Here is a 23,211-nt window from a genome sequence, read left to right as displayed (position 1 = left end):
GGAATAGGAAGTAGATAAATAAGAGAAGGTGAATAGAACTAGAAACCCAATTACCATCAGTGTGTGGCTCATTTGTAATTAAAAGAAAAATAAAAAGGAGATAAGGTAACCCCAGCCATGCAGCCCCCTGACGCAAACTGCTTTAATTCATTCTTGGACAACTAAGAAATCTGGAGAGGTCAGAGACAGGCAGTAGCTGCATCCTGAATAGAGGCTACATGGACCAAAATTTTCTTTATAGTCACAACTGAATTTCTGCCAGGCTTGGTGACTCATGTCTGTCATTCTAACTACTCAGGAGGCTGAGATCTGAGATCACAGTTCAAAGCCAGCCACAGCAGGAAGCTCTGTGAGACTCTTCTCTCCAACTAGGCACCAAAAAAGCCAAAAGCAGACCTATGGCTGGTAGAATGCCAGCCTTTATAGGGAGAGTCCCTAGGCCCTGAGTTCATATCCCAGTATTGACACCAGAAACAAAAACCAAAACAAATAAAACTACTTGTATTTCTCTCATGATAGGGTTGTGTATTGCTTCCTAAACCCCAGAACCATTTGTTCACAGATAAACAAACATCTCCTCTGCCTTTGCCAGCTTCTCCCAGCCAGCAAGTCATCGTGAAGAATTAATAGAATTTCAACCACTTCTGTGACAAGCTGGTGACAGCCTGGAATATGATGAGGGAAGCAATCAGATAGCATTATGGGAAAGAGGCTCGAGGAAAGAAAACCCAGGTGGTACAGGCATCTTCAGGGCCTCATTTACATGGGATTTCCCTCCTTCCCTCCTTCCTTCATTCCTTCTTTTCTTCCTTCCTTCCTTCCTTTTCTTCCCCTCTCCTTCCCTTCCTCCCTTCCTCCTTTCCTTCCTTCCTTCTTTGCTTTCTTTTTTTCTGCCAGTACTGGGGCTTGAACTCAGTGCCTGGGCTCTGTCCCTGAGCTTTACTGTACTGAAGGCTAATGCTCTACCACTTTGAGCCACAGCTACACTTCCAGCTTTTTCGTGGTTAACTGGAAGTAAGAATCTCATGGATTTCCCACTCCAATTGGCTTTGAACCCCTATCCTCAGATCTCGGCTGGTATTATAGGCATGAACCACTGATACCAGACTTTTTTGTTTTTATTGAGTGTTAGGTTACAATAAAACAAGTTCCCTTTGGGAACTAAGTCCCAGGTTGACACCAGACTTTTACATGAAGTTTCTAACTGGCCAGCGTAACAGAATGGAGTTAGCACAGGTCAGAGCATTCCAACTCCTCCTCTCCCTGGCACCCTGGTTCTGAACGCACTGCTTGAACTCCAGAGTCTGCGTCCCACTGAGGGATATAAGATTGTTCAAGGGCTGGGAGTATGGCCTAGTGCTTGCCTAGCATGCATGAAGCCCTGGGTTCCAGTCCTCAGTACCACATACACAGAAAAAGCTAGAAGTGGTGCTATGGCTCAAGTAGTAGAGCACTAGCCTAGAGAAAGCACAAGGAACAGTGCCCAGGCCCTAATTTCAAGCCCAAGGACTGGCCAAAAAAAAAGTTCAAAGGTTCCAAAGCCTGTCAGGTGTTCACATGGCATTAGAAGCAGTGTATGGGAATGTTGCTGTTCTCAGGAATTAAATGAGTGTGGGCCCAGGCCCTGGGCTCACCTCCCGCCTCATGCTGCACCCCCACCCTCCCAGCTGCCTTCCACAGACCCAGGCTTTGCAAACTCTGCCACTGTCAGCCTCGGACCCCGCTTGGCTACTTCTATTCTAACCCACTCCCCTCCCTCTCGCTCTGCTGGCCTCTCTCCATGCTAGCTTTTTCTGCCAACGCCTCAGGCATTGCAACAGCCATCTTTTCTCCCACAGATCTGGTCCTGCTTTGTCCTCCAGGGGAGGCCATTGCTGCTCTCACTGCAAGGAGGGGTGTTTGCAAGATTTCCCAGTTTCCTTCTGAGCTTCATCTCTTCTAGAAAGTTGGAATGTGTGAATTCTGAGTTCCCAGAGACACCCAGGGCACTGGCCAGCATTTGTCTCTTTTGACACATCTAAAGTCTCTTGGCTCCCTCATCCGCGCTGAGCCACCAGCCCAGATGGGCTGGCTGCTAGGAAACGGGGTGTCTGGGAAAGCCTGGGGTACAGGGGAACAGGCTTAGCAAGTGCCTAGCGCACAAAACACCTGCTTCCCTCACTCCTTTCACCCTTTCAAAGCGAAGCCCACAGCATGGGCACCTCTGGCTCCCGGCACAGGCCTGGCAGCCAAACACCATGCCAACTTCCTGTACTTCACACATTGCTTCCCGCACTTTGGCACCTGCTAGGTCCAGTTCTGCCAGTGAAGAAGCTGCCTGCGGAGGAAGCTCCCTGGAGGGAGGGAGGGGCGTGGCTTCCCATGGCAGGTCACCTGAGATTGTGCAACCCCACGATTTGACTGTGACACATGCCCCAGCCAAACCCCCTGGGCCACAGACAATTCTCCTCAACTAACCTCTAGGAAGGAAGTTAAGAAGGGAGAGAGGGAGGGAGGGAGGGAGAGAGAGAGGAAGGGAGGGAGAGAGGAAGGGAAGGAAGGAAGGAAAGAGAAGGGGGAGGGAGAGAGGGAGGGAGGAAGGAAAGGGAGAAGAGAGGAGGGGGGAGGGAGGAGAGGGAGGGAAGGAAAAAAAGGTGGGAGGAAAGGAGGGGGCAAGGGAGAAGGGGGAGGAGAGAGGAAGGGAGCCACGAGCAGGGGCAGAGGGCTCCATCCTCAGCAGAGGAGAGTCTGTGTGCATGCTCTGCAAAGAAGATGGAAACATAGATTCTTCTATGTTCCCAGCTCTGGAAGTGGTTTCAGCAACACATGTTCACAAAACAAGAGCACACGTATGCACACATATGCACACACATGTCAAGTAATCAACTTAAATAATGGATGCAGAGATGATTTACAAATAACTCTTAGAGGAACAGATTAACACCTGGACACTTATGTAAGCTGATTCCCAGCAAGCACTTCACAAAACTTCACCCACTACCCGCCCCCCAGGCAAGGTAAGTCTGGATTATAGTTAGCTTGGCTTCTGGGTTTGTGACACCCCAAGATCGCCAAGTAGAAGAGGTAAGAGCCAGACACAATGGTGTATGCCTATAGTCCCAGGCAAAGACAGGAGCATCACAATTTGACTCAGTCGAGGCAAACTTATCAAGACTTTTCCTTCCTTCCTTCCTTCCTTCCTTCCTTCCTTCCTTCCTTCCTTCCTTCCTTTCCTTCTTTCCTTCCTTCCTTCTCTTTTTTTTTCTTTTTGTACAGTTTCTTTTGTGCTTGAACTCAGGACCTGGACACTGTCTCTTAGTTATTTTTGCTCAAGGCTACTGCTCTTCCACTTCAGTCACAAAGCTCTACTTCTTGCTTTTTCATAGTCAGTTGGTGAGGTAAGAATCTCATGGACTTTCCAGCCCAGGCTGGTTTTGAACAATGACCCTCACATCTCAGTCTTCCTCAGAAGACTACTACTCATAGCTAGGATCACAGGTATGAGCCACCAGTGCCCAGTTCAAGATCCCAACTTACAAACAAGAATTTATATTTGTCCTGGCTTCTTCCAGCATGAATGTTTGCAAACTAAAATCAAAAGTGTTCTTCCATATCGTTTCCAACCATAGATCCTGGATCTGGCTCTGCCTGTTGCATAAAACTCAGCTCCTCTTTGCCTCCCTGTACCCCCAGAGGTACTGGGGCTCACCTCTACAAATCAGGTCTCAGTGGCCTCATATATGTCCCTCACACCCCAATCTCTCTCCAGTGTGTGACTGGCATGTCACTGGGACAGCAAGACTGGGGAGGGGGCAGACTGCCCTCCCCCACTGTACTATGTTGGGTCTCCTGAAATCTTACCTTTCTTTATTCTATAGTTCCACCATGAATAGTGAATGCTGCAGGAGCCCTCCAAACTGCTGACCTCTAGCTTCTTACAGGGCCCTTTCTGGCCATTCCATGGTATGGGGAGGGTGCTCCAGGCCTGGCAAGGACAGAACAGATGCCAGGCTGAGTACTGTCCCCATCTTTCTATTGAAGCGCCATTTTGGAGAAGATCTGAAGCTCTGGAGATGCAAAGCTCACTGCAGGAAGCCAAGACCAGATTCCTGCTCTTCCAAGATGAGGCTGCACAGAATTGTCAGCTCCAGCTGCACCACCCCGAGTCCCTACAGGAATGCAGCTTCAATTCCTCCTGGCCTCTGGTGATGATCGTCCACGGGTGGTCGGTATGAAATGCTGCACTGCTTAGCCTTTTCCTCTTCATTTTACCTTGGCTCTTTACTTCCTAGAGTGGATTTTGAATTCAGGACTGCACACTTGCTAGGCAACATTGAGCTAAACCTATCTATAGTGCCAGCATTTTGTTGCTTCAGTTATTTTTCAGATGTGGGTATTTAGTTGTTTTTCTTTTCCTGGCCAGCCTCAGGCCCCAAGTCCTACTTGAATCTCTTGAATAGATGGGATCACAGGGTGTGAACCACCACACCCAGCTGGACAGTTAAAATGAGGTCTCAAGTCTCATGCCTGTATTCAGACGGTTGAGATCTGAGGATCCCTGCTCAAAGCCAGTTTGAGCAGGAAAGTCCATGAGACTCTTATGTTCAATGAAATACCAAAATGCTGGAGTGGAGGTAGAGTGTCAGTCTAGAAGGAAAAAGCTAAGAGATAGCATACAGGCGCTGAGTTTAATAAGCCCTAGTACTAGCACAAGACAGACAGAAAGAAAGAGAAAAAGAGAGAGGGGGAGAGAGAAGGAGGGGGAAGGAAGGAGGAAGGAAGGAAAGAAGAGAGAAGGAAGTGAAAAAAAAAGAAAACTAAAGTTAAGACATGGGCTTTGAGGAAGAAGTGTTTGTCAGAACCTGGAGCTATTTTGGGGTTGTGAATTCTGGAGTGGGGATGGGACTGGGCCTTAGTGGGTGGGGCCAGGATGCTGCTGACTGATGGATAAGCTGGTGAGGCCCACAGTTAGAGCTCTCTCAGCCCAGATGGCTGAGGACTGGGCTGAGAAATCTATGTGCATCAGCCCTTTTTCCTCGGGTAAACAATCCAGCATTCTGCAACAGTGGAAGGAGGCAGAAGGGAGCCCAGAAAGAAGTGAAATTAGCACCACTTGCTCAGTGCCCTCTTGGGGATGCTAATGGCGTGTGGCCTGCCCTCAGCTGGATGGCATGATGGAGAACTGGATGTGGCAGATGGCGGCCATGCTGAAATCTGAGCTAGCCCAGTCAGTGAATGTGGTGCTGGTGGACTGGATCGCCCTGGCTCATAACCACTACAGCATTGCCGTTCTCAACACCCGCCTCGTGGGCCAGGAGATCGCGGCGTTTCTCAGGTGGCTGGAGGTAAGACCTGACTCCAAGAGCACCCCAGATAGGACACCTCATCCCCAATGCTCAGATGCCTCCCATGACCCCCAACTGGCGGATTCACCTTCTCCCTGCTCACTCACTTGAACATGCAAAGGGATCTAACCACATCCTAGAAACTTTCAGACCCCTCCCCCTCCAATATATATGATCATTGCCCCTTGGGCACCCATTCTAGATGGGAGCCCCCTCCCCCATAGGCAAGAAGCTCGCCCCTCCAAAAAAAAAGGCAAGCCAGACCCCTCCTCCCAAGGGGCAGAGCTCTGAGGGGACAGAGTCAATGAGGTGAGAAATCAGCTTCAAATGTGGACCATCAATAACCATGACAGCTCATTTGTGAGTCTCTCAAATCCCAGGGAAGAGTCCAGAGCTAGCAGAGACACCTTTCCCACCACCACACACACCCCTACCTAAACCCAGCTTCTTCCCACACTCTTCTGTGCTGCTATCTTCCAGGAAGCTGTGGAGTTCTCTCGAAGCAGGGTTCACCTCATTGGGTACAGCCTGGGTGCTCACGTCTCAGGATTTGCAGGCAGCTACATTGGAGGAAAGCAAAAAATTGGGAGGATTACAGGTAACTTTGGCTGAAATCTCACCTTCTTTGAACCCCACCACCACTCTGGGAGTCAGGCAAACACCCGCCTTTCCCCAAAAGTCAAGTTTTCTTATTAAGAGACCCCATTCTCTGATGTGTGAAAATATGGTGGGTGGCTGACCCTCTCAAATATCAACACTGTATTCAATTATGGTCAATTTCAGCCTCAGTTCTGCTGACAGGTGTGCCAAAGTGCACCTTCTGCTCATTCCTGTGGCAAGAAAGTGTGTGTGTGTGTGTGTGTGTGGTCCTGGGCCTTGAATTCAGGGTCTGAGTATTATCCCTTAGCCTTTTCACTCTAGGCTAGCGCCTCTACTGCTTGATCTACCGCTCTACTCCCAGCTTCTTGCTAGTGAATTGGAGATAAGAGTCCAATGGATTTGTTTGCCCAAGGTTGCTTTGAACTGTGATTCTCAGATCTCAGTCTCCTGAGTGTCTAAGATCAGACTCATGAGCCACAGACTGGTTCTCCCGTCCCTGCCATGGTATTCTGTGAGAAGGTTCCACAGAGGGCAGTACTGGCTCTCATGGAGAAAGCAAGCCCAACAGGCTGGGTCAAAATTTAGCAAGTTGGCCTCAGGCCTGAGCCACAGGCCTTTGGCCACATCTGGCTTGGTGGTTAGCCAAGCCAGTGACCTGTAGGACAGCAGGGGATTAAAAAGATTATCATTTTATTAAAGGAATGGGGGGTAGGGAGGGGAAAGGCTGTGGGCGGGGCTAGAGGATAAGTGAACTCTCTTGGCAGCCGTCTGTCAATCAGTCCTTCTCCCCAACCCCAGTGGAGGTAGCAGCCAGGGCCAATAGCACAAATGGATTCTCCAGAGATAACAAAGGAAGGAAGATGAGGAAAATCCTTGAGTGTATAACTGTGACCCAAGTCAGCATGTACTTGCTGTTTCCCTCATGCAAACACATCTGTCTCTCACTTGGCCCAGCTCTTTGGACAGCCAGATCTACTGACATTGTCACCCTAGAACAGTGATATCCTGAGGCTGTGCTGGGCCCTGCAATACAATGACATTCATATAGGAGAAAAAGTCAGCTTTGTTTAGGGAAATGATTCACTGCATATGTCAGATAAGTTCTTCCTCTGCTGGATGGACTAGAACTCCATATCATGTAAGAACACTCTGGGGTTTTGTGTTTGTTTTTGTTTTAGGTAAATAGATACTCATGCAAGTAGCCTGAGCAGGAGAGTTTTCTGAAATAGCCAAGCATCTACTTTTTGTGTGCAGGCAAGTACTGAGGTTTGAACTCAGAGCATGGGCATTGTCTCTTAGTGTTTTTGCTCAAGGCTAGCACTCTACCACTTGAGCCACAGCTCCACTTCCAGCTTTTTGGTGGTTAATTGAAGAGATATTATTTTCTTTTTTTCTCTTTCGTGCTGGTCATGGAGTTGGAACTCAGGGTCTGGATGCTGTCTCTCAGAGTCTTTGCTTAAGGCTAGTACTCTACCCTTTGAGCCATACCTCCATTTCCAGGATTGTTTTTGCTGTTGTTGTTTTGTTTTTGTTTTGCTGGTTAATTGGAGTTAAGAGTCTCAAGGACTCTTCTTGCCCAGGCTGACTTCAAACCAAAATCCTTAGATCTCAGCCTCCCGAGTAGCCAGGATAAAAAGAGTGAGCCACTGGCACCTGACACAAGCATCTTTCCTTAACCTTATTTCTTACCACTGGCTCATCTCTGCAAACATCTCTCTTCCCTTAAATAAATGGTTAGCTGATGTCTAATTCTAAAAAGAAGGAGGAGGAGGAGGAGGAGGAGGAGGAGGAAGAGGAGGAGGAGGAAGAGGAGGAGGAGGAAGAGGAGGAGGAGGAGGTGGTATAATAAGGTTTCCTGGCAGGTTCTACCCTAGGTTTTTCTACTTCCTGCTAGTTCCCCAAGGAGGATTAACATCAGACCTCAAAGATTCACATTTCTCCTCCCTTCTGGTCTCTTCCTCACCTTAGCCTTACTCTCCCATCAGGGTTGGATGCCGCAGGTCCTTTGTTTGAGAAATCATCCCCCCAAGATCGCCTTTCCCCAGATGATGCCAACTTTGTGGATGCCATTCACACCTTTACGCAGGAGTACATGGGCCTGAGAGTGGGTATCCAGCAGCCCATTGGACACTATGATTTCTACCCCAATGGGGGCACCTTCCAGCCTGGCTGCCACATCCTGGAAGCCTACAAACACATTGCTCTGCACGGCTTGAATGGTGAGCAAGACCACATGGCCGAGAGGGCTAGCCAGCTTCCCTCAGCTGCCCTAGGCCTGTGGGAGCCATTAGAATCCATTAACCATGGGACCTGGGAGTATGTTGCCAAGGTTGAGCCAAGGGCATGTTCAGCAATGCCTCTCAGTGAGTGGGCTTGTGGGAGAAGCTGCCAGAAAGCCCTCTTCATACTAAGAAGATATCTCCAGGAAAAAGGGAAAACTCCATTCAGTTTTATCATCTCTTACCTCCCTGCCCAGGGGGGCACAAGCAAAGTCACTTCAGGGGAACTGACCTTCCTGACCACTGGTAGTTAGTCCTGTTTTTTCTAGTAGTTTCCTCACTCAGAGGTTTCCTCTATTCTGAGCCACAAAGGCATCATCTATCTGATTAGGCCATCCCTTTTTGATTTCTGGTTTTATAGGAATAGGACCCCAGAGCTCTGTCCTACCAGGCAGGATGTGACTGAATTCTTCCAGGATGAAGTTCAGCTATTAATCTGTCCTTCCATACTTTTCCTGAGGGCAGAAATGGACGTGGTATGATCCGGGTGGGCTCTCACTTGTCTCAGATCCCCGAAACCCAGACATTCACATACAAATCTATTACCAGTTACGGGATTAAAGAACGCAATCTCAGCCAGACACCAGACACCAGTGCCCCATGCCTGTAATCCCAGCTACTCAGGAAGTTGAGACCTGAAAATCATGATTCAAAGCCAGTCCAGGCAGGAAAGTGTGTGGGAGTCCTCTGCCCAACTGACCACCAAAAAGCTAGAAGTGGAGCTGTGGCTCAAGTGGGAGAGCACTGGCCTTGAGCAGAAAAGCTCAGGGACAGAGCCCAGGCCCTGAGTTGAAGTCCTAAGACCAACACACACACACACACACACATACACACACACACACACACACACACACACACACACACACACACACACACACACTGACCACAGGCTTTCTGCATTTCTCATTTTAAAAACATCACCCTGTCAGAAACATTCCCAATCACTTACTGTAAATCAGCTGCAGACACCCGCCCCCACCCTGGCACACTGCCTTCTCACCCCCAAAAGTCCCCCAAGCATGCGCTCTTTGGGGCACTTACATCACCTCTCTTACCTCTCCAATGTCAGTATGACCTTCATGGTCCACATCATGTCATTTTGGCCAGACTCCCAGCCTTCTGCCTGCCCAGGCCACCCCTTTTATCATGGCTTACATCTCTCATGGGTCACCCCAATCTCCCTCAAATCTGGTCACCCACAGTTCCCAACTGACCACCCAGCCTTCCTTTCAGATTTCCATAGATACTCGAGATAGGGATGATAAATGGCCTTAGACATATGTCATTCCATGCCCTGCTCCAAAATGTAACCATGAAGATGAGATCAGGCCTGGAATGGGTGATTGAACAGTAGGAAACAAGAAACTATTGGCCTCGAGAGATGATGTGGCTGTTCTTGGCATTTGGCTCAAAACACTCAGAGAATTGGGTATGATAGCTTGAGCCTGTGCCCCTTGTTACTTGGGAGGCAGAGTTCAAGGTCAATCTAGCTAAAATAAAGGTTTTGGAGATTCCATCTCAAGCAGCATTCTAGGTAAGGTAGCACACTCCTATTGTCCCAGCTTAAGCGGGGAAATAGCTTTCAGCAAAGTAACCTGGGCTATGCCTATTAGGTGCTTTGTATGGCTCTGCTGTATCTCCTTACTAGATTAAGAGTTAGAGACTACTATTTTTTTTTCAGTAATAGGGCTTGAACTCTGGGCCTGGCTGCTATCCCTGAACTCTTCAGCTCAAGACTAGCACTCTACCACTCGAGTCACAGTGCAACTTTCAGTTTTCGGGTGGTTCATTGGAAATAAGAGTCTCACAGACTTTGATGCCCAGGCTGGCTTTGAACTATGATCCTCAGATCTCAGCCTCCTCAGTAGTTAGGATTACAGGCGTGAGCCACTGGCAACTGGCTAGTTAGAGGGTATTTTTTTATTTGTTATTGTAAAAGTAATGTACAAAGGGGTTCCAGTTACTTAAGTGGGGTAAGGAGGGGATTTCTTTCACCCTTTTCCTTGTTCTCTCCCAGATTTTCCCCTCCCAGCCCTACCAACAATATGTATAATTAATTTTCAACATGGTGTCCAGTGAGAACCACTGCTGCATGTGTTTACCCTTTTTTTTTTTTTTACCAGTCCTGGGCTTGGGCTCAGGGCCTGAGCACTGTCCCTGGATTTTCTCAAGGCTAGGGTTCTACCACTTGAGCCACAGCACCACTTCTGGATTTTTGCTACATATGTGGTACCGAGGAATCGAACCCACGTCTTTGTGCATGCTAGGCAAGCACTCTACCACTAGGCCAAACTCCCGGCCCCTTGTTTACCCTTTATCCCTCCATTTCTGTGCCTCCTCACCCTCCCAGACAGATAAGTACACACATAAGATCAAAAGAAACAAAAGCAAAAACAGCAACAAGGAAACACACACACAACTCTTGTTTCCATTTCCTAGAGTTCATTTGAGAGTACTTTTTTTTTAAGGTAAAATAAAATCACTTCTAGGAAGCCCAGATGCTGGTCCAATGGACTACCAAAAAGCTGGAAATGGAGGTGTGGCTCAAGTGGTAGAGCACCATCGAGTGAAAAAAAAAAGCCAAAGGAGAGCATGAGCCCCTGAATTCAAGCCCCCAATACTAGCACACACACACACACACACACACACACACACACACACACACACACACACACACAGTTATTTGTTGACCCACCTTAGACAAGACTCTGTCCTCTATAGCCATGGAAAGCTTAATTACAATATAGAGCTCTCGTGGTCTCTCTCTTTTTTTTTTCTATCTTGGGCTTCCTGTGTCTTTCCCATGGCTCATGGCTAACTACTATCCATCAGTGACATTTGGTTGCCATGGAAACACCTTCCCTCCACCCACCCTGACATTAGATGATGGAGAGGGATCTACTGCCACATCTCTCTGCTGTGCCGGGGGAGGAGGGGACCACTTTAGCAATGTTGCCTGCCCTGAGTGCATGCTGCTGCTGCTGCTAACCTGCTGTGTGGCCAAAAGCAAGAGGACCCTCTGAGGTGAGGCCATTTGGGGGTGCTTAGGCGATAATGCCTTTTTCTTTTTTCTTTTGTGTGTGTGTGCCAGTCCTGGTGTTTGAACTCAAGACCTGGGCACTGCCCCTGAGTGTCTTTTGCTCAAGGCTAGCGCTTGACCACTTGAGCCACAGCACCACGTCTGGCTTTTTCTGTGTATGTGGTACCCATGAATTGAACCCAGGGCTTCATGCATGCTAGACAAGCACTCTACCACTAAGCCACCTTCCCGGCCTAATCATACCTTATTTTTTTTAATCTTATGTTTTAGCCATCTTTCAGACCTTAAAATGTTCCCACGAGAGGTCGGTGCACCTGTTCATCAACTCCTTGAGGCCCAAGGACCAGCAGAGCATAGGCTACGAGTGTACAGACATGGACCGCTTCCAGCAGGGCCTGTGCCTCAGCTGCAAGAAGGGTCGTTGCAACAGGCTGGGCTACCACATTCGCCAGGACCAACCCAGAAAGAACAAGAAACTCTTCCTCATCACCCGAGCCCAGTCCCCCTTCAAGGGTGAGTGCAGAAGAACAAGCTGAGACCAAAAGGAAAGAGTGGAGTCTTGGGGTTTCAATATAGCACAGGCTTCAGGTAACAAAGGTAGTGCCTTATCTCCTTTCCCAACTATGCCATACCTGGCTGACAAGGGCCGGAGAAAACTCCTTGGTAGTTTCTAGAATGGTCGGCCTTGGTGTAACCTCTCTGTCTGCATTTTCCTGGTCCCCTAGAGTGTTAGCTGCAGAAGGCTCCTCCCTCCAGCTGTAACATGGCTCGTTGTCCAGGGTTCTGGACGGTCTGCAGCGGAGAACCCAGCTCTTTTCCTCTCAGTCCTCCCTGATGTTTGAATCTGAGGAAACTTAAATCAATTGAGGCTCCAGTGCTAGGTCACTATAGCCTTGAGTGAAAAAGCCAAATGAGCCAGGGACACCTGTAATCTTAGCTACCCAGCAGGTAGCCAGCCCAGGAAGGACAGTCTTAGAGAGACTGTTATCACCAGAAAATTGTAATGGTACTGTGGCTCAAAGTGGTAGAGTGCTAGCCTTGAGTGTAAAAGCTCAGGGACAGTGCCCAGGCCCTGCCCTAGGACTCTCTCTTTCTCTCTCTCTCTCTCTCTCTCTCTCTCTCTCTCTCTCTCTCTCTCTCTCTCTCTCTCTCTCTCAATCTCTCTCTCTCTCACACACACACACACACACAGCCAAAGGAGAGGATAAAGCCATGAGATCAAGCCCCAATATCAACCTATCTCTCCCCCAATTCAAACCAAAAATTCAGTTTCTCATACTAGCCACAAATACATGGTTGATGCATCCAAAAGCTGAGGAAATAAAAGTAGCTTCATCTCTGCACAAACACAAAAAAGCAAAAGCCAAAACCCCAAACTCAATGGATGGGTGTGGCTGGTATGATGCCTTCCATCTTGGCCACCTGACTATGCCATGACCATCTATAGCATCAGCCCTAAACCTTTGTCTGGCCACCACTTGTAATTGAATGAATATGTGTAGATTCCTAAAACAGAGGACTTTGCCTAATCTTGGTGGGCAGTGAAGGCCTAGTGGGTATTTTTTCAAAGACATGTAATTGTGTCCTTATTTTCATGCAGGGTCTGCTTTGACAAGATAAATATCGCCTCTCTGTTGTAGCTTCCCAAGGAATGACTGGCCTCACTCCCTCCCGGCCAGTTCCCAAGACAGTGCTTCAAAACCATCCAAGGATCGATTTTCTACTCCTGTACCCCAGAACTTGCTAAACACAATGGTGGCAAGCAAGAATTTAGGCATATTAATCATTGCCTCCTCCTTTTTTGTTTTACTCCCCAGAGAAAGCCTTCTAAACTTGAGAACCATTCTGAAACTTGAAAGAGGGAAACTGGTCAGTATTAAGGCAGGCCCAGATTCATGTCATAAGCAGGATAGCTCCATAAGATGACTGGGTGTGTGTTGGGAGGTGGGGAGAGTGTTGGTGTACTTATAGGTGCCTTGCCCAGGCATCATGATGGATGTGTTGTCATAGCATCTGGGAGAAACAGACAGAAAGAGAAAGGCAAGGAGGTGCCCTCCATTTTCCTGTAAAGGCAATGAGATGCACCTAGGTTGAAGCACCCACACAAGGCGTGGCAGTGCAAATGTTCTTTGCAGCTGATCTGAGCATCTAAGACCTGGTTCTCTGCATTCTTGGCCTGTGAAGTGCAAGACCCAGCCTAGTCCCTGAGTGATCTTTGCTCTGGAGGACTTCCACCTGTGTGTCATCCTTTTCCTCTCCTGACCTCTTCCAACTCTCGCTTCCTCTTCTTGGCTCTCTGTGTTTTTCAAGGCTCCCCTTACCTGCACTTAATCCTCCAAACTCAATTCTGTTGCTCACTCTAGCTAACCAGTAACCACTGTCCCTCTGTTGGTGCCATGACCAGGTAGGCTGTGATTTTGAACTCACCTATCTTCTCAGTGGCTTTTTCTCAGCTACCTCTATGGAAGGTTTTCACTGCCTTCCATGGAAAGTTCTAAAAGAAGCCATGAGATACTTAAGATTGAGATAAAGGAATAGCAAGAACCTTGGCTTTGCTGCCCAACTACTATGAAACCTTGAACCAGTGGCAAAATATATACAGAGCCCATGGCTCCCATGTGTAATCCCAGCTACTCAAGAGGCTACGATGTGAAGATTGTGGTTCAAAGCTATCTCAGAAAGACAAGTCTGTGAGACTCTAAAAGTTACCAACAAAAATGGAAGTGTGGCTCAAGAATAACAGGCTTCCAGTGAAAAAGGTGTGAGAGCCTGCTCTGACTCTGAGTTCAAGCCCAGAGCAGGTAGGCATGCGATCTCAGAATAACTAGGCCACATGTAAGTGGGCTGTGCTGTTAAACCTGACAGAATAATCACAGATGTGGACAAACCCTCCTGCCTCTCTTTCCCACACCTGGGTTAATACATCCACCCCCCAGCACTAGCTGTCACTCATCCATCCATTTGCAATATTCAAACCACATCCTGTGGTCATGACCTTGGGGTCATGAACTTGACCTTCTCACAAGCTGGACACATTTGCACTCAAGAAACCCAGATTTAGAAAAATTTAAGCAATACCATTTCCTTTATCCCTGTGAGAGAAAAATCCACCCACAGAGGGAGAAAAAAAGTATTTAAAAATATTCACAATGAGGAATAAGGTCAAAAGATCTCCCCAAACCAATAGCTCATGATTCAAAGAGAAAGAAGAAAAAAAAGAAAGAAAAAGAAAGAAAGAAAGAAAGAAAGGAAGAGAAAAGAAAGGCAAACCAAGACATTCTTATTGTAAATTCCTTTTAAGATCATATATTTGTATTGCTTCCAAAGGGTATACCTAGCTTGCAAAACCTAACCATCAGAGAGACATGGGCAGGATCAATGGTTCAAATTCTGCTCCACTTTTTACTAATCAGAGTAGCCATAGGTCTCTAAATCTCAACTTCTGTGTCTGTAATTTACCAAGACCATCGGCACCATATCAATGTAGGTCTCGGCAGAAAACAGGGCCCCCTGACCCTGGGTCAATGGAAGAGAGGCAGTAGGACTCTGAAGCGGTGAAGAGAAGCAACCCCATGGGGTTGTGTCTGTACTCTGAGTCTAAAGGCAAGAGGGAAGATCAGAGGAAGAGAACAGTCCATGGAAAAGCAGCATGCAGGGAGGAGAGGCTGTTGCTAATTGTGGGGGCTCAGCACCTTTCCTTCACCCTGATCCCCCACTTGTGGCCAAAGCCAACCAGAAACCAGTAAGCAAGGGATTGTAGGAGGTGCAACCCAAGGGACTGTGAGAGGTTCACCCCCAAGGGATTACAGGGAATGTAGCCCAAGGGATTGTGGGAGACACAGCTCTGATGAGCTGTGCAGAGCAGGGCAGAGAGTGGATGAGATGCCAGTTGTAGAGGTGGCCCAAGGAGACTGGGCAGCATGTTTATTAGGAGCTGTGGTGAGGCACATAGAGCACCTGGTATGGAATGTCATGCATAGCAGAACCTCGACAAGTGGAAGGTGTTTGTGTCCTTCTTCCCAGTGACAATGAGGATCTAATGTGGTATGTCCTGTCCCACAGAGTGCTCTGCAGATGCCTAGTGGCACTGTGGAGGCTATGATTTGCACAAACACGATTGCTAATCAAGACTGCTTTCAGGACCTAAGACATGGACAGCGACATGAGCCATGACAGAGGCTGCATGTCATCTGAGCTACAATCAGAGCCCAGGTGCAAGCTCCTCCTGGGTCAAGACACTGCTTAGAGCCTCATGCTCACACAGCTTTCTTGCTCACAGCTGGTACTCTGCTACTTGAACCATGCCTCCAGATGAGCTTTTATTTCTTCAGGCTATTGAACTCAGGGCCTGGGCACTTTCCCTGAGATTTCTGGCTCAAGGCTAGTGCTCTATCACTTGAACCATAGCTTCACTTCCAGCTTCTTGGTGGCTAATTGGAGATAAGACTCAAATGGCACTTCCTGTCTACACTTCCTTTAAACCTCAACCCTCACATCTCAGCTTCCTTAGTAGTTAGGATTATAGGCAGAATTCTCTGACTTTCTTTTTAAAATGCCTTTCAAAGCTCTTGCTTTTTCCAGTAAGATCCTAATTAAAATACATAGTTTTTTTTTTCAAGAAAGCATGGATCTTGTAGAAAAGCATAAAGAAGAGAACAAAATTGCCTCTCTGTGTCTCCAGGGTTACTATTTCTGTAAGTTCCCCTCCCTACTTTTGTGCCTGCTGTTACAGAGCTGGTCTCACGTTAGATATACAATTTCATATGGTTTGGAAAAGCTTTCTTCCCCTCCTCTCACTTCTAAGCATTGGAGTCTCTCCAAAAATATTGTTTCATGGCTTTCTGGGAGTGAGTCATATGGCTGGGAGTATGAAGTCAGGATCACCTGACTAGCATCTGACTGTCCTTCTTCACCAGTAAGCCACCGGACATAGATCCAGTGACTTCACGTGAGCCCTGCTTCTTTGCCAAGTGACATAGGAAGGAAAAATCAAAGGAGCCTCGGACAAAGTGTGTACAGAGAAATGAGATAACTGAGTGAAGCAATAAGCTTGAAATCAGTGACTTAGTCAAGCATGAAGTGGTAGTTATCAGAATTATAATCATTAGTTGAGCAGGGGAGTGTCTATAGTCTATAGTCTATAGTCCCAGCTACTCAGAAAACCAGAACAAGGGAATTATTTGAGCACCCAGGGTTTCTGAGACAACCTGGGCAAATAACTTAGTCTTGAAACTCCATAAACATTTTCTATGGCTGAATAATATTTCTGGTTTATTTTTTCCATAATTGCTGTGACATTTTTAAAAATTGAAATCTCATTTCACACTTCAACTTCTTTAGTCCCAATATAAAACAGTATAAATTTGAAGTTCCAGAACTAGAATGTATGGGTTTTCATTCTGGCCCTGCTGCTTACAACCAGCTACGTGGTACTCAAAAAGTCACCTCAGGGACGTGAGTGTGGCCAAGTGGTAGAGTGCTTGCCAAGCATGCACGAAGCCTTGGGTTCAATTCCTCAGTACCACATATACAGAAAAAAACAGAGCTGGTGCTGTGGCTCAAGTAGTAGAGCACTAGCCTTGAGAAAGCTCAAGGTTGGTGTTCAGACCCTGACTTTAAGCCCCAGGACTGGAAGAAAAAAAAAAGTTATCCCAGACCAGGCACAGTGGCTCACGCCTGTAATCACAGCTGTGAAAAGGAAGAGATGGGGGAATTGAGGTTTGAAGCAAGTCTGGAAAAGAAAGGGTGGTGGTCTGGGGACATGGCTCAAGTGGTAAAGTGCCTGACTTGGCTTGGCTCTGAATTCAAACTCAGTTTAGCACCAATGTCAAGCACTGATGGCCCACACCTCTAATCTCATCTAATCAAGAGGCTGAGATCTGAGAATCACAGTGTTGAAGCCAGCCTGGGCAGGAAAGTCCTCGTGAGAGTCTTTCTTTCCAATTAACCACCAGAAAACTGGAAGTGGCACTAGGGATCACAGTGGTAGAGTGCTACCTTGAGCAAAAAGAGCTCAGGGTTAGCACCCAGGTCCTAAATTCAAGCTCAAATACTAATAACAATAATAATAATAATTAATAATCATAATTGTTTAAAGGAACTGGAGGCACAACTTAAGTGGAGGTCTGAGTTCAAATCTCAAAAAAATAATTAATAAATGAACTCATCTAAAAGAGGAAAGTATTTTCAAAAAATTAAATCCCATGTTCTGTCTCTACCCACCCCCCCTCCACCTAGTTAATCACTACCAATTCAAGATTCAATTCATCAATGAAATTGGGAAACCAATAGAACCGACCTTGAGCATGTCACTACTTGGAACAAAAGGGGAGAAGAAGAACATTCAGGTCACACTGTGAGTACATCCAGGTCATGCTGTTGAGTATATCTGGGTCACCTTATGGTTGGTGACAGCAGTCTTTCTCTTATGGGCTCTGGATTGATTCTACTTTAGGCCACACTGGAGCCATTTTTCCTGGCTGATGGCAGCTCTGGCCCTTTGGAACCCTCCTCAAACTTCTAGGGTCACAGCCCCCACCTCCTGGGTTGGTGGCATGTGTGGTATAGATAGTGATGTCAGAGATGACACTACCAGAGTTGGCCATTCAGAAAGGAGATTCAGCAGAAAGATGCTGTGCGGGCAGAGTAGGTAACCACAAGGGTCTGGGCATCTTTCTAGTAAGTTCTGGAAGCCATGACAACTGATATTTTCATCACAGCAGACTCCCCAGCTTAGACAGGTAGCAAATGAATTAGGCTAGATATTCAGTAGGCAGAAGATCAGGAGGATCATGGTTTAAGGCCAGCCTGGGCCAAACATTAGCCAGCCTGTATTTCAACGAACATGCTAGGTAATAAGTGTTTATGTAATATGGTGATATGTGTTTATAATCTCAGCTGCCCAAGAGGTGTAAGTAGTAAGATCAACATTCAAAGCTGACCCCAGACAAAAACAGAGGACCTTATCTGAAAAATAAAGCAAGAAAGGGCTGGACTCCACACAGGGTGCTCACAGCTGAGCAGGTGGGTCAATTCCTACACAATGCTTCCCAACGTATTTCAGTAAGAGGGAGGAAGAGTGGTGCCAGGGACCATCCCTCCATCTACCTCATCTGGGCCCAGCATCGCCTCAATCCTGCTCTGTGGATCACCATCCCCAGGGGAGTGGCTCTGGATGGCAGGCAGGGACATTATCTAGCTGTTCTCTCTCTCTAGCTGTGATCCTATAATGTCTGGGAGATTACTGAGTGCAACTTTTAACAGTACCTCAAGTCTGTATGTATAAATTGGTGCAGCCCTTTTCTAGGCAATTTTCCCCCTAATACCTTTGTGCATTGATGCTTTACTAAAAGCTTCTATTTATACGGTAGAAGAAAGTATTACTAGGGAGAGAAGGGGGGGGAGATAGGGAGAGAAGAGAGGAGACAGAGAGAGGGGAGGAGGGAGAGAGAGAATATAAAAGAATTTCCTATACTCCACTGTCTACTGTGAAGAGTAGGGAAAACTTTTTTTCTAGAAGCCATGAAGACACAGCCCAAGCTAATGAAGTCAACTAACTACACCTATGCTAACTAAACACATCTGAGTGCTACAAAGAGGACTCACTGTCTGCCTTCCTCCATGTCTTCCAGGGGTGAACGCATCATCAGCAACAAAACCTATAGCTTCCTTACCACACTGGACTTAGACATGGGAGAGTTGAGCGTGATCAAGTTCAAGTGGGAAACCAGGGCAGTGTGGGCCCATGTCTGGAATACTATGCATACCATTATTCCTTGGGGTCCAGCTCCCCACCACCCAGGCCTCATTCTGAAGACCATCCGAGCCAAGCACGGGGAGACCCAGCAAAGGTGAGCCACAGTGGTTCACCTCTCACATGAAGCATAGGAAGAAGGTATCACTGTGCTTTCAAGATTAAGTGTAGACCTGGGTGCTGGTGGCTTATAACTAATCCTAGCTACTTAGGAGGTTGAAATATGAGGCCTGCAGTTTGAAGCCAGCCTAGGCAGAAAAGTCTACTATGAAGCACTTATCTCTAATTAAGCAGCAAAAAACTAAGTGGAGTGTGACTCTCAAGTGGTTTACCAGCCTTGAGTGAAAAAGCTAAAGGATAGTACCTAGGCTCTGAGTTCAACCCCAGTATTGGGGAGGGAGGGAGAGAAGGAAGGAAAGGAGGGAGGGAAGGAGGAAGGGAAGAAAGAAGGAAGGGAGGAGCTTATCTTCACAGACCCTGGAGAAGAGGAGGACCTGGGAGGAGGATGCAATGAAGAGAAGGAAGGGTGGTCCAGCTCTTCCTACCGATTTCCTGGAGGGATGCTCAACATTTTGCCATGGCAACCATGCTTTTCTGTAGCTCTGTATTCTCCATGATAGGATCAGTCTTTGCTTCCTCAAGGCCTTCCCTATCTCAACCCTTCTGTATTAAGGAAATTCACCCCTCCCCTCCCATCTTTCTCCATCAGCAAATTCATTTGACCCTTTGGCTTCCCTTAGTGGGGAGGGGATACAGTGTGCTTCCAACCTCTGAACCTCATACCTCCCTCAGCCCTGGGTATCCCTGCAGGGAGCCAGCCCATGGCAAATTTATATTCTTATACCTTATATGATTGCATGCTGAGATTTTTATCTCCCAGGGATGCAAAATCCTGGCAATTACTTAGAGCCCCAGTGTGCAGTCTTCCAGTGGATTTTTCTTTTTTTCTTGATGATCTCTTCTTACGTCTTGACTTCTTTTCCCATGACCTTTACACTCCTGGCAATCAATATTGCTGTTTCCAAGCCAGGTTACTCTCGAGTTCTTCGCTAGAGAGCAGTTTCTCAGCATGGGGACCTTGGTCCAGCAAGGTGACTGGATGCCATCCACACTTGTGCACAAGCTGAGGCCTGAAGAAGGAAGAGAGGGAAACGATTGTTCACAAACATTACCTTTCCCTAATCTTCTCAGCAACTCTTGGAAGTGGACCTCAGCTGTACCTGAACATCACATTTATTCATACAGCTCAGGATCATGGTCAATGGTTGAAGCTCACATCTGCTCCACCTTGGATTCACTGGCCATTTGTTTCCATGGCCCATTTCTCCCAGATCCTTTCTCCATCAGTTGGGCTCACTGTCCTGTCTGCCCGTGGTCTAGTGATCCATATAAAATTAGTTGCAAGGATAAAGAAATGGATATTCTCAAAAATAGTGTACATTCTAGAAGCTCCCAAGGCAATCCCATTCAACTAAAGCTTAGTGAGGGATCTACCTTGTGTCAGACAACAGATATATAGAAGTGACCAGAACAAGTCCTTAGTCTCATAGAACTTACGTTACTGAAATTTTCATTATGTGAAGAGTTGTACTTCATAATAGTTTAAAAAATACTTTGAGGGGCCAGGAGTTTGGCTTAGTCGTAGAGTGCATGCCTAACATGCACAAAGACCTGGGTTCGACCAGCTATGGGGTGCTCAAAAAAGTCACCTAAGGGCTGGGAGTTTGGCCTAGTGGTAAAGTGCTTGCCAAGCATGCACAAAGCCCTGGGTTTGATTCTTCAGTACCACATACATAGAAAAAGCCAGAACTGGTGCTGTGGCTCAAGTGGTAGATCTCTAGCCTTGAGAAGCCTCAAGACAGTGCTTGGGCCGAGTTCAAGCCCCAGGACTGGAAAAAAAAACAAAAGACAAAACAAACAAACAACAACAACAAAAAACTTTGATCCAGAATCCTATTTTATGTATCTATGGGCTATTTCTGGGTTATTTATACATGTGTCCTAAAAGTATGCACAAAGGATATGAGCACAGAAAATGTTGTAATGTGATTTCCAAACTATACAGAAATCTTCAGTGTCTATCAACAGGAAACTGATAAATGCCCTGTGGTATTTCTAGATGATGGAATGTTTTATTAGGTTATGAAGGATAAAACAGACTTGTTAGGTACTGATATGAACAGGCGTTTGAAAACATTATTTGATGACAAGGGAAAACTGCAGAACTTTCAGAGTAGCTGGCTTTGGTGGCTCATGCCTGTATTCTCAAGCTGTCACCTGTCATCTACCTATTTATCCATTATCTATCCATCCATTCCTCTACCAATTATCTAGCTAGCTAGCTAACATCTACCTATTTATCCATTATATATTTATCTACCTATTTATATATTTCTATCCATCCATTATCTTCCTATCACCATGTATCTATTCATCTATTCATTATCTATGTATTACTCTACCACATAGAGAGGATCATTACATGATAGAGATACAGATAGAAGATAGATGGATAGATAGATAGTAGATATAATTGAAGTTTATATAAAAATGAAATCTCAGACCACATGAATGCTCCAAGCAACCTGGTGGTTGGTTACCAAAAGAGACTCAAAACCCATGTCCAGGTTTCCTTAGCTGTCTGTGTGTCTTTACCTATATAAGGACTCACAGAGCTTACAGGGTTGGCCCAGGTAAAAGCAGCTGAGAGTAGCCTCCTGCCAAAACCCTTGAGGAACAGCTGTGCGCATTTCCAACTAAGGAGAGCTGGGCCAGTGAGCCTGCCTGGCAGGGAAGAGTTGAGGGACTATGTCTGCCCTAGACCCTTGATGAAGGGAATACATCACCCTTATGCTGGAGTCTTTGCGGCCCTCAGCAAGAGAGAAACGATGAAGGCCTCCAAAGAGTTTCAATGATTACAGAACTGAAATCACTCAGGCACGCCCTAGGGAACTTCTCAAGAATTGTTTTCAAACTGGGCACAGGTGGCTTATGCCTAGAATCCTGGCTACTTAAGAGGCTGAGATGTAAGGATCATGGTTCAAAGCCAGCCCGGCAAGAATGCCCATGAGACATATCTTATCTCCAAGTAACCAACAGAAAACTAGAAGTGGAGCTATGGCTCAAAGTGGAACTAGCTTTGGGCACAAAAACTCAGGGACAGCACCTAGGCTGTTCAAGCCCCACAATCTACAGAAGAGGAAAAAAGAAAGAAAAAGAATTGTTTTCACTAACTTGCATTTTATTTTCTCTGAAGTTCTAGGAAATATAGGCAAACATAAGGATTCAATGCAAAAAAATCACATGATCAAATACAATATGTAGTATTTGATAAAGGATTACTTCCACAAGCTATATATAAAATATAATGCCGTGTTTGTTTTATGTTACCTCTTCAGAATGACATTTTGCTCAGAAAACACGAGTGATCTACAACTCCACCCAAACCAGGAGAAGGTCTTCGTGAAATGTGATGTAAAACTCAAACTGAAGTGAAAGAGCAGACAACTTTAGGAATGACCTCCTGCAAAGAATAAATGAATCAGCATCAGCTGGGAATTTGGCCTAGTGGTAGAGTGCTTGCCTAGCATGCACAAAGACCTGGGTTTGATTCCTCAGTACCACATACGTAGGAAGAAGCCATAAGTGGTGCTATGGCTCAAGTGGCAGAGCTCTAGCCTTGAGAAAACCCAAGGACAGTGCTTAGGCCCTGGACCCAAGCCAAGGACTGGCAAAAAAAAAAAAAAAAAAAAAAAAGAAAAAGAAGAAGAAATGAATCTTGCCGGGTGCCTGGTGGCTCACTGTAATCCTAGCTACTCAGGAAGTTGAGAGCTGAGGATCATGGTTCAAAACCAGCCCAGGCAGGAAAATCTGTAAGACTCTTATCTCTAATCCCCCAAAATGCCAGAAGTGGAGCTGTGGCTCAGGTGGTAGAGTGTTAGCCATGGGCAAAGAAAGCTAAGGTTTCAAGCCTCTAAATTCAAACCCCAGGACTGGCACAAAAATAATTAAAATAAAATAAAATAATTTTATTTCCCACCAGCAGTGACTATCTTATTTAGAAACCAAAGTTACATGAGACTCTTCCATAAATTTAAAATGAAGTTTTAACTTAAAGAGGGGTAGCTTTCACTGTCATAAATTAAGCTTCCAAAATTCTATTATATAGCTATTTTCACATAATGGTAAAATTAAATGTTTCCCAATTTTATTTGA

The 23,211-nt window shown here is 46.4% G+C and overlaps 1 protein-coding gene across 1 annotated transcript in view; it reads left to right on the top strand.

Annotated features, from left to right (window-relative positions):
- Positions 1 to 22,764, top strand: part of Lipc (lipase C, hepatic type) — a 66,843-nt gene extending 44,079 nt beyond the window's left edge. The window contains exons 2-9 of the mRNA XM_090358319.1: positions 4,021 to 4,208; positions 5,142 to 5,324; positions 5,805 to 5,922; positions 7,910 to 8,143; positions 11,514 to 11,756; positions 17,481 to 17,598; positions 18,875 to 19,093; positions 22,395 to 22,764. Of these exons, the coding sequence (XP_090214445.1) occupies positions 4,021 to 4,208; positions 5,142 to 5,324; positions 5,805 to 5,922; positions 7,910 to 8,143; positions 11,514 to 11,756; positions 17,481 to 17,598; positions 18,875 to 19,093; positions 22,395 to 22,491 (1,400 nt within the window). The 3' untranslated portion in view covers positions 22,492 to 22,764. The remainder of the gene's footprint in view (positions 1 to 4,020; positions 4,209 to 5,141; positions 5,325 to 5,804; positions 5,923 to 7,909; positions 8,144 to 11,513; positions 11,757 to 17,480; positions 17,599 to 18,874; positions 19,094 to 22,394) is intronic.
- Positions 22,765 to 23,211: the final 447 nt, after the last annotated feature.

This window comes from Megascapheus bottae, chromosome 25 (genome assembly GCF_031878675.1).
Source record: "Megascapheus bottae isolate mThoBot1 chromosome 25, mThoBot2.hap1, whole genome shotgun sequence".
Classification (NCBI taxonomy): Eukaryota; Metazoa; Chordata; class Mammalia; order Rodentia; family Geomyidae; genus Megascapheus; species Megascapheus bottae.
Note: the sequence above shows the minus strand (reverse complement) of the source record. Positions and strands in the feature narration are given on the sequence as shown.